General features: G+C 44.0%; 1 protein-coding gene across 1 annotated transcript in view; it reads right to left on the bottom strand.

The window, feature by feature from the left end:
- Positions 1-2,647: 2,647 nt before the first annotated feature.
- TNFAIP8L3 (TNF alpha induced protein 8 like 3) overlaps positions 2,648-10,465 on the bottom strand; it is a 42,826-nt gene continuing 35,008 nt past the window's right edge. The window contains exon 2 of the mRNA XM_054272981.1: positions 2,648-4,622. Coding sequence (XP_054128956.1) covers positions 4,060-4,622 — 563 coding nt within the window. The 3' untranslated portion in view covers positions 2,648-4,059. The remainder of the gene's footprint in view (positions 4,623-10,465) is intronic.

Below are 10,465 nucleotides of genomic sequence, written 5' to 3'. Positions count from 1 at the left end.
AATCTGTCATCATATATGCATTTCTTGCAGTTTAATAAAATTCAGTTTTATTTAAAAAAAAAGTTTGATACTTGTTAAATGTTCTTTTCCATCTCATGTAGCAGTGTTTCCATATATTAAGAACTAGTTTCTATTTTAATTGTTTCTCTTTGCATGTGAACAGTGAAACATCACAGATGAGCCTGTTTTCCAGGAAGGGAGAGAAGTTGCAGAGAAGCAGGTTAGGAGGAAGAGGGCACATAACCAGTTTGCATGAAGGAGTTGGCTCAAGAGGCACCCAGAGGACAGTCAGTCTGTACTGGCCATGCTGGACTGGCAGGGACTGGACCAAACCTCTAAGTACCAGGAGGCCTCACTGTTCCACTGCTGTGTGCCCTGTGAGTTCTGGACATGGGAGTGGGAGTCAGCAGCAAAGGGATTGTATTGGATCCTTATTTCAACTGTTTGTCAGCTTCTACCACCTTGCCCCAACTATTTTCAGGTATTTTTACTGAAAGAAACAGGTAGGAAACTGGAGGAAGTGCAACATGGCAGTTTGAGGCAGGATGTTTTCTTAGATACAGACTAAATCTGTTGGATTTTATTACTTTCTGCTACATATTCCCAATCCTCCTCATTCTGTAAGGACCCAAAAGAGTAAATTTGTGTAATGGATGGCAGGACCTTGAGGTTTTCCTGTACTTGCAAGTAGCTCATAAATGACATTGATGATTTCTAAATATTGGAAAAGTGTTTCTCTGCTATAGAGTCCCACCAGTAGTTTTTCAGCATAAAAAGCTGTATTATCTTTTTCTGTATGGGTAAGACTGTGTGTGGTCTTTTTCTGGCATTGATTTATGTAAAAACAAAAATAGACCTGCTTAAGTTATCCAGTTAAAAGTTGGTTTTTGCATTTCTGTTGCTGTGGTGAAACTTAATTTTGCTTGTCTGCTTGGTTCTCTTCAGGGCCTGTCTCTGAGAATATTTCCCTAGCACAAATCAGATCACATGTTCAGTCTGATGTGCAGCTCTGTGGCACAGGCACCATTTCATTAACATGTCAGAAGTGGTCACTCCCATGAGAGTTTGTTAAACATTAGCATTCTTGTCTTTATATAATAAAGTTGACAGTGATGAAGCAAAGGATATTGTGTCCTGCCATGATATGATTCATAAAATTACCCTGACAGAAGTGTTTTACCAGCAGGAAGGCTCAAAGCACCACTTAAGGAGATTGCTTTAAACTTTGATTTTAAGGTAGTTGTCAGTTTTCTCTTTGTGCCAGCATTTCACTGCTTTCAGTATAATTGCCATGTGAGCTGTTTGCAAATCCTGAGCTCTTTCAGCCAAAACAGTTTGCCTTTGCTGGGAATAAGGACAGGAGAATAAATGTTTCCTGTTGAAATGTTCTGGTAGGTTCCAGCACCTCCATGTTTAGGACAGGGCTGTGAAATCTGTCAGGAATATGATTTCTACCTGCCTTAAATCACATCAAGCTAAACAGAATATTTAATGGAAAACTTACAAGAAGGTCCTTGGAGGAGTGAGATTTTGGCTTGTGGCACCTGCTCTTTTGCTGCTCTTTGTGCTTGTGATACAATAGAGGTGGTAGGATAAATAAATCAAAAGGAAACAAAAAGGGCAGTAATCACACATTTTTAATCCACAAATGTGATAATACATAATATATTTAAGGTGACCTGAACATTGCCCATATTTTAGCAATGTTTTTACATACCAAGCTACAAGTACAAAAGTAAACAATGAATATACAGGATATGCAAGTATGAGAAATACTTGAAAACATATCTTTCCTTAAGGCTACTCAGATTATTTTTAAATAAAACAACAGATGTTCAGCTGGTGTGTTTAAAATACCAGAGTCTGAATATTGATACTTGAAACACACAAAAGGTCACAAATACAGGATATCCCTTTCCTTTAGACGTCTTGAATGTTGAATAATCTTTTTCTGGCCTTAAAAGAAGAACTTAAATTTGTTTGCCACAAATGAAACACACAAAATCTGACATGTGCACTGGGACAGGAGCATTGGATACAAGAAATACAGTTCAAAAGCATCAGTTGACAAGTACATGCCTGGAAGAAATGCAGGTAATGATGCATGTAAATATGGCTCTGCAATGGCTGAACTTGCAACCCCAAATGTTGCTGTTTCATTTCTGTGTTGCAAAGGAGTTGTCCATCTTCATTGCAACTAAATCTACTTTTAATGGGTAAAGGAAATATGGGGGGGAATTTACATCATTAAAAACTGTTCTGCCAATGTTTTTCATTTTTACTGTGCTTCAGATGAGTTCTCCTGGGAACAGATAAAAATCCATCTAGGACAACCCAAGTGAGTATATGACCTGGGTGTGTGTATTCTCAACTGTATAAAGGTATAACAGTAAAAACTTGTTGCAAGAGATAAAATATGGTTATTCTGGGGTGAGGAAAGACAGAAGGATAAGAATTTTGAACAGTTTTCTCTAATACCATAGTATGCAAGAGTTATTTTAATGAGAAACATGGTTTTTTTTCTCTTATCCTAAAGTAATGAGTGATCAACCTGTAAGTTTCCCTTAGAGAGGAATGGCTTTCAAATACATTTTCTTGTCTTTGTCAACTTTCAGATACATGCATCTCTCTATCATAGTATACACGATAGGGAAGGTATTACCCCCAGATGATGGCACTGTCTGCTCTCTGTGTCAGCTGAAAGGAGAGGGCTCCTGACTCTGCAGTGCCAGGAGACAGAGATGAGTCTGGAGGATAAGATGGAGAGGGGATATTTCTGAACATGTGTTTTTCACTCTGGATCAGTCTCCACCTACCCAGGTTCTGCAAGTGGCAGCCAGAGCATCCGCTCTGCTCCCACACTCCCTGTGTCCAACCATGCCTGCACAAAACCCACTCTTTCTTGGCAAAATGTTTTCAATTTGAAGACATCATTATATCTTGCTTCAAAAAAACCCTAGAAAATTCACTGAAACCATTCTGAACAAAAACTCACTCCAGGAACTCACCAGAGTCACTAAGGCTGTTCTGTTTTGACAACTGTGGATATGCTACACTTGGAGGCACTGCACAAATAGTGGATGGGGTTCCTTTGTATCCCACCTCTGGTTTACTGTAGGCACAAATGTCATGGGTACATTAAACCAACAGTATTATCTAGGCTGAATATTTTGAGGCTCAGGGATATAAATGTTGGTGTCTCAGGTGTGCTGCTCCTCATAAGGGCAATTTCAAAATCTTCACAAAGAGTATTTTGTTCTGCCAGGCAGAACAGTAAGAGCAGCACAACCTTTAGTCTGAGCTCACCTGCTGTTACCCAACAGACAAGCCCTGAGAGCAGGGGAATGCTATACTATTTTATCTGCCTTTGAGTTTGAACCACTGAGCTGCTTTTCAAATTAAAATGAAACCTCCTCTCTGTTGTTAGCAGGTGTAAAACTGAATTGATGAAACTGTTGCTTCACCGAGCAGTTCTTTAGATTTTCTCCTGCTTGTATGATTTGTTACTCTCTTATTAGATTTATAGACCATGTAAAATCAGAGATGTTTTCTCATATTGATTCCTGATCCTTTTGAAAGGAGTGAACTTAATCCATTACGGCCCTACTTTCTGTCAAAGCCTTTTCAGTTAGCATGGAAATAATAAAAATATATGCACCAAGGGCCTTGGGGGTAAATTCCATGTATTGCTCTTGCCTTCATCTGTCTATTTTTACATAGCCATGCATCTGAGTTTACTTTCTGTTCACACGTTCAGCCTTGAACACAAAGCTAGCAAGATCATGGTGAATAGCAATCTGTGTCTGAACAATATATACCAGCAGCCTTGTTCACTCTGCTCCTTGAAAGAGACTGAATTATCTGAACAAAGCATTAAAATCGACAGCTTTCTCATTTAAGTTTTCCACTTCACCATGAGCCTGGTGAGCACCTTCTGGGCCCTGCAGGGGATTGTAGTAAGACTGATGGGAAGGAAGCTTGCTTGCCTACCATGGCTTAGGAAGGGTGGCCAGTTCTAGAGAGAAGTTTTTGGTCGGTTTCTTGCCTTGGAGCGTGGTTTCAAAGAACCTTCTCGTCGAGCAGTTTGTTGATGCCGTTGCAGATCTTTTTGAGGTAGGGCCGGCAGTCCCCATCCAGGCTGTAGAGGGCAGACAGGAACTCCACGTCCGCAAAGTGGTTGAAGACGTGGTTGATGCGCCCGTGGGAGCGCGCCGTCAGGTGCCGCCCCACGAGTTCGTGCACGAGCTCCTTGCACTCGTGCAGCAGTTCTGCCAGCACGTTCCTGTCAAAGGTGTACTCCACCTCGTAGAAGCTGACGATGGTCATGGCAGTTTGGTTCAGCTTCTTCCTGAACTTGTCCACGATCTCCAGCTCTTCCTGGTTGAACTGGTTGTTGCGGTAGAGGATCCCGATTTTTATGGCCACTTTGATCAGGTCTTTCATGATTTTATGGGCTTCCTTTTTGTTCCTGGTGTGCTCCTTTGTGACTTTGTACAGCTCATCGAAGATTTCGCTGCTTGTGTCGTCGATTAGCATGTTAGCCATGGTTTTGGTTGCCATTTTACTCAGGATCTTTTTCTGGGCTTGCAGTGCAAGGTTCTTGGAGCTGAAATAATCGGGACCTGGTTGGGAAAGAAAAAAAGGGGAAATGTTAATTTTATTTGGTGAATTATTTTTGCAATCAGTTAAGAAAAGAAGTACCTGCATGCTGAAGTGAGACCTTGCACGTGTCACTGACCAGAACAGTCACAACTGCAGGAACGCTCCCAGCACGCTATTGCCAGGTATCCTTGGGGTTCCACCCATGAAACATGGGTGTAAATATCTTTACACCCATGTTTCAGGTCTTGCAGCCACTTTGTTTTGCTTGCAAATAAAGAACAGAATATTCTGGCAGGGGATATATATGCTGATTCTGTGATAGTAATTTAATTTTGTAGTTTAGTATGAAAGCTTTCTTGGCAGAGAAATCTGCTGAGATGTGGTGGTTGAAATAATACATGAAGTATCAGAGAGAAGCAAAAAGATATAGTGACAAGCAATATATGAACCTTCAGAGTTACACTCTGGTCATTGGGAGGCACTGTTGTTCCATGGTAAGGCTAAGCAGATTCACAAGAATGCATTTATTTTGCCTTAATTTGTAGTATCAATGCCTTGCCCTTTTGTTATCAATTTGCAAAATTATAGAATATGACTTTTATAAAATATTGGTGCCTCAGTGTATGCAGTTCCTGACAGACAAAAATATCTGAACTATTTACATTTATCAAACAAATATTGTGTTTTTTGTCTTTTACTCATATCTGTGCATTTCTCTCAGCAGAGCACCTGAACACATGGCTACTGCTAGGCTTTTTATCATGAACTGTAATTCTTGGTCGAGATTAATTTGACTTTCCTCTGTTCTTCACATCAATGTTGGTTTCTAACTGATCCTCTGTGGACAAAGCAAAGGAAATATGGCTATGAAATACTTGTCCAGGTTAATGCTGGGGCAGCAGAGCCTCTGCTGGATCAAAGGGCACTTTATCACTGCATGCAGGTGGTGAAGAGGGTGTGTGTCTGGGGAGGACAGCCAGTGAGCCCTGAGTGATGGCAGAGTGGCCTCTTTGCTCCCAGACACCTTCCCTGCCTTTCCCTCTCATCTGCCCTCAGTCTGTGCTCCTGCAGAGGAGGTGTCCCTGTGTCCCTGCCAGCTGGGACCTCGCTCTGCTCACCAGGACACCAGGCTGCTCCCAGGGCATGGAGGTAACCATGTCCTTCACCAGCTGCTGGTAAACCAAACCACTAAGAGATTAAAAAGGACAATAAAAATCAAATCTGCCAGTACTTATTCGATTTTGGGGCCTGAGTGAGTCTTTAAGATGGTGGGGTGAGCTCCAAGGCCCTTTCCAACCTTCAGCACAGGAGTGCTGTCACTTCCCCTCTGCTCCTCACACCCTCGTGCCAGGAAAAAGGGGTGCTGGCTGCCAGTGCTCACTTGGAATTTAAAGTCCTCTTTTTAATTCTGATTTTCAAGTTGGCTGGAATATTAAAGTTGTCATCTTTGTGTGCCACAGCTGTTAAAGAGTAACATTTAATTTCAACTGAACCACCACCTGGAAAAAATAATTCAATGTGCTTAAAAGAATTGCCTGTCATTTGGAGAGAAAATTGTGGGGCTGAGCTGCTGTCTGGAGGAAATAGGAAAAACTGTGATTTAATCTAGAAATGATAAAAGCAGGATGAAAGCATTCTTTCACTTAGCAGTACGTGGGCATATAAATAGTATCCGTGATGAGTAATTATGTGCATTTGACACACTGAAATGGGAGATTGTTAGTGTCTGTTTCTCTAGTGAGTGCTTGCTATTAATCAAGTGGATGTAGTTGATCAGCACCTGGTTTGATCAAAAACTGAAAAGAATTGCAGTAGATTTTTAGGATATTAATTTTACTGAAGTTCACGACACTTCAGCCTTGTGTCCCTTTGCCCAGGGGCGAGCCCAGCTGAATCCTCTGTGCCTGGCCCTGCTGCAATTCTGTGCTCCAAGCAAAGCCAGCAGTTGGGGTGAGTGAAACATCCCATCCCATCCCATCCCACATGCTGGGTGGGTCTGGCACCAGCAGAGCCAGCAGCACCTTAAATACAGACACATGCAGCTTCCCTCCCTCCTGTGTGATCTCCGAGACAAAGCTGGACTTTAAATTAGCACATAAAAGCTTCTAATGAACTTTTCAGAAGGGAGAGTTTTCTGGCACAGAAAATAAAGTGTGATATATGTTTGTGTGTCCAAATTTCTGTCTCTTATCCACAAAACTGGGCAGTGTGACCTTTAAACACGAGTCTCTTTCCCAGGACACCCTTGGGTTTGGTAGCTCAGACAATGGTACCACAGGTCCCAGTGAAAGGTGCAGGCTGTGGAAAGCACAGCACAGCTGGAATCCATCAGGCCAAGTTTAACTCAGTGTTAAGGCTGGAATGCTTTTCCACTGTGAGCCCCAAATGTGGGATCTACTATTTAACAGCATGAGACTGAGCTCCTCCTCATCTTTCTAAAAGTAAAATAAATAAATGTATTATTGCGTTGCTGCTGTGGCTCCCTCCCCACTTTGTGCTCCTGCCTCTCCATCCTATCCTTCCATGGCATCTGCAGCCCCAGCCACGCCATTCCTCAGGATCCAGGCAGCCCCAAACCCTTTGGGCAGGCTCCTTTCCCCTGGCTCCCTCCATGGCCTGTGCTGCTCCCTGCACTGCACACTCTGCCGGAGCTGGCAATGGTTTCACCAGGAGCTGCATCCCACTCAGCTGTACCAGGCAGAGGAGGCTCCAGGGGGCACAGGCAGAGCCTGGTGGGCACAGATTGCTGTGCACTGTTGGATACAGAAGCTGCAGCTGCTGCCACAGTCCCTGCAGCACGTCAGGAGCTGCTGCCAGGCTCTGGAGGAGGTGAAGGGCAGCATCCACCTGCCCCAGGGCTGCCAGCAGAGCCCCAGCAGGGCCTGCCCTGGCCCAGCTCCTGCTCTGCACTCAGACCATGTGTGTGGGATGGGGAGAAGGCAGGCAGCAGCCATCAGCCCCCTCGTGCATCCAGACAGCAGCGTGGGGGCTGCTCACAAAGGGCTGTGCTTTGGTTCTGGGTGTGCACCGCTTTGCAGCAGCATCTGCTGGAGAGGGAGAGAAGCTGTTTGGATTGATTGTCTGGATTCCTGCCTCCAAAATCCCACTGTGCTCAGACACCCAGGTGATGCCTTGCCTTTCAAAGATCACAAGTGCTTAGCCACATGATCACATTCAGGCTTTGGTGGGGACAGCATGTTTACCGTGGCAGCCTTTTCTTACTGCAGCACATTGCTCACTACACAAAATACATCTTCACCTCCTACATACAGCAATTCTATTTTCTGCTTTCTTTCATACAGCAAAACAAATCAGCAACGACATTATAGATGCTATTAGCTTTCAGGAACATTTCACCAAGGCTAAAAATGAAAAACCACCCTCCAAGCATACTGCTTTGTTGGCTAGTGATTAGGTTCCATTATAGAAAATCTGACATCTTAGTTTTTACTAAAGAAAGGGCCAGTTCTGCTTCAGATCTGCTCTCACCTTCTTTTTGTCATCTAGAGAGCTGTGTATGATAAAAGCTGTTTAAAAAGCTCCTTGTGGTGGGATTGATCCTACAGCAATCTTCCATCCTTCTGGAAGTGCAGCTCTCCAGCCCTGATTTCCCAGCTGTGGTGCCCAGCTGTGGGCAGGAGGATGGAGAGAGGCTGCCCAGGCAGTCCCATGGTCAGGGGAGCACACCACTCCCCACCAGTGACCACCCAGCCCCTGGCATGCAGTGCTCAACATGACAAAGATGTCTCACATCCACTAAACTTAATAACACGATTGCTTAATAACAGAGTTGCTTAATAACAGAAGTGCAGAAAAAGTTTGGCAACTCTAGAGAGCGGATGTAGGAGTTTTGTATTTGGGGAGTTTTTGAGACTAACATGCAAGAACATCTGTAATATTCTCCAAACATTTTGATTGCAGATGGCTGTACCAAGCACAAAATGGTCAGAACTAAATGCTCAGCAATACTATTTTTATGTAAATCTGCATTCAGCTGCTCTGTACAAAACACAGGCAAATCCACTCAACCAGAAGATGCTTCCACTATGGTGAGGAGGGAGAATGGTCAACATTTGCTGGAAGCAATTATGAGGATATGGAAAGCAGCCTCCTGAACAATGAATCCGTTTTTCCCCCAGTTAGCCACTTAGTCAAAGCCATGATACCATTTTGCAGCCAGCATATTTTCTCCCCTGGCTAATGCTGAAAGCTGAGTTGAAGTGAACTCTGGAGAGAGTGTGGCTTCACCACAAAAATGGGGAGAGGAGGAGTTGTTCTAAAGGGTTTCTGTGGAGGCTGCCCAGTGCATTTTTAATTGTTTCAGCAGGCTGGCTGGGATTTCACCTGACACTGGGAGCTGTTAGCCAGTGCCTGCTGCAGCTTGTCCTGGGCAATCCCTCACCTCAGCCATTGGCTCCACCTGCTCCAGAGTGAGACACACGAGGAGCTTTGCCTGATTTCCCACCACCCTGGGTGTGACCCCAGCTCAGAGCACTCAGCGTGGTTGTGCTTTCCTGCCAAGGAGTGCACGTGGTGGAGCTACTGAGTAGCCTTGAGAGCGTCCTGGAGAGGTGAGTAGAGCTGTTTTAAATTAAAGGTCTGAGCTAAAATCGTGAAGAGGCTGCAGGTCTGAAGAGGGTTCCTGCAGCTTGGCAGGAATGGGAGGTGATGGGAACCAGAAAAGGGTCCCTGCATCTGTGCTCCAGCTGTACTGGAAGTAACCAAAGGGCTGAGTCTTAACTGAACAAGGTAGAAATGCATGAGAAAGTAAAGATGATGAAGAGGCTGAAGTATTTTTAATACTCCTGAATCTTCACTTTTAAAATGCAGCTTCTGCAGCAAAAGACAGGCTTCAAGGAGTCAGCAGTGCTGCTGGAAAGGTGGGCATCCCTCCAGCTGCTAGCCCTGGCTCAGGCTTGTGGGAGACAGACCAAGCCAAGGGCCAGTCACACTCCCAGAGTCTGCCACAGTGTGAGGGGGCTGGGTTGTGAAAATTGTTGTAGAAATGTGCTGTTTTAATGACTTTTGTGACCCACTTTGAATGCATCTGTGTACTTTAACTTAGTGATGTACCTGCCCCTGAGCATGGAGAGTCTGGGAATGGCAATGAGGCAGTTGGATTGTAAAACTCTTGCAGTGGATATCTGAACAGCTAATCCAGTGCTGTTGGTGGTGTTGATAATTTACTGCTTGTTTATAACCTAAAGATTTTCCTCTAATGGCTCCTTTTCTTGACATAAATACAAAAATGCTTAATTTCCATCATTCAGGAAAAATGTTAGAGGAAATGAGCTGCAAATGCGTGTGTTTTATTTACCCATCAAGTCTTACTTGCATGTTATAGGATTGATTCGAAATGTGAATGGTAGGATTTAGGATTTCAATGTAGCTCTAAAAGAAGTCCCCTGAAGCCACTTGCAGTGCAGTGTTTTAGCGCTGGGCAGGCCAGGCACGAGCTCTGAGTGTGTCTATTGCTCTTGGACAGCCACAGGAGCACTGCAGAAGAAACATTCAGTGTTTCCAGTCACTTTCAGCCAAGAAATCCAATAGAGCAGATGGAATACATCAGCTTTCAGGGAGGGCCAATTTAAACACGTGTAAGCACCAGGGGCCCAGTGCTCAAACTTTAACACTTCCAAATTGTTACTGTGAGCATAAAAGGGTTGCTCATATCCGCAGTGGAACAGGAGATTACAGACTGATAATTATATGATCCTGGGAGAATGTACCAGTGCCCAAAGCAGAACTTGGACATGCTGGAAAGGGCAGCAACAGCCCTGTGCAGAGGAAATATGACTGAATGGAAAAAAAGACCATTTTTCCTTTCAGTGCTTTAGATGAGCAGTAACTATGCCACAAAAAC

The sequence above is a fragment of the Melozone crissalis genome, unplaced genomic scaffold, assembly GCF_028551555.1.
Source record: "Melozone crissalis strain CALT ecotype California unplaced genomic scaffold, PUWL_Pcris_2 ptg000014l_1, whole genome shotgun sequence".
Lineage (NCBI taxonomy): Eukaryota > Metazoa > Chordata > Aves > Passeriformes > Passerellidae > Melozone > Melozone crissalis.
This window is presented reverse-complemented; position numbering and strand designations above follow the sequence as displayed.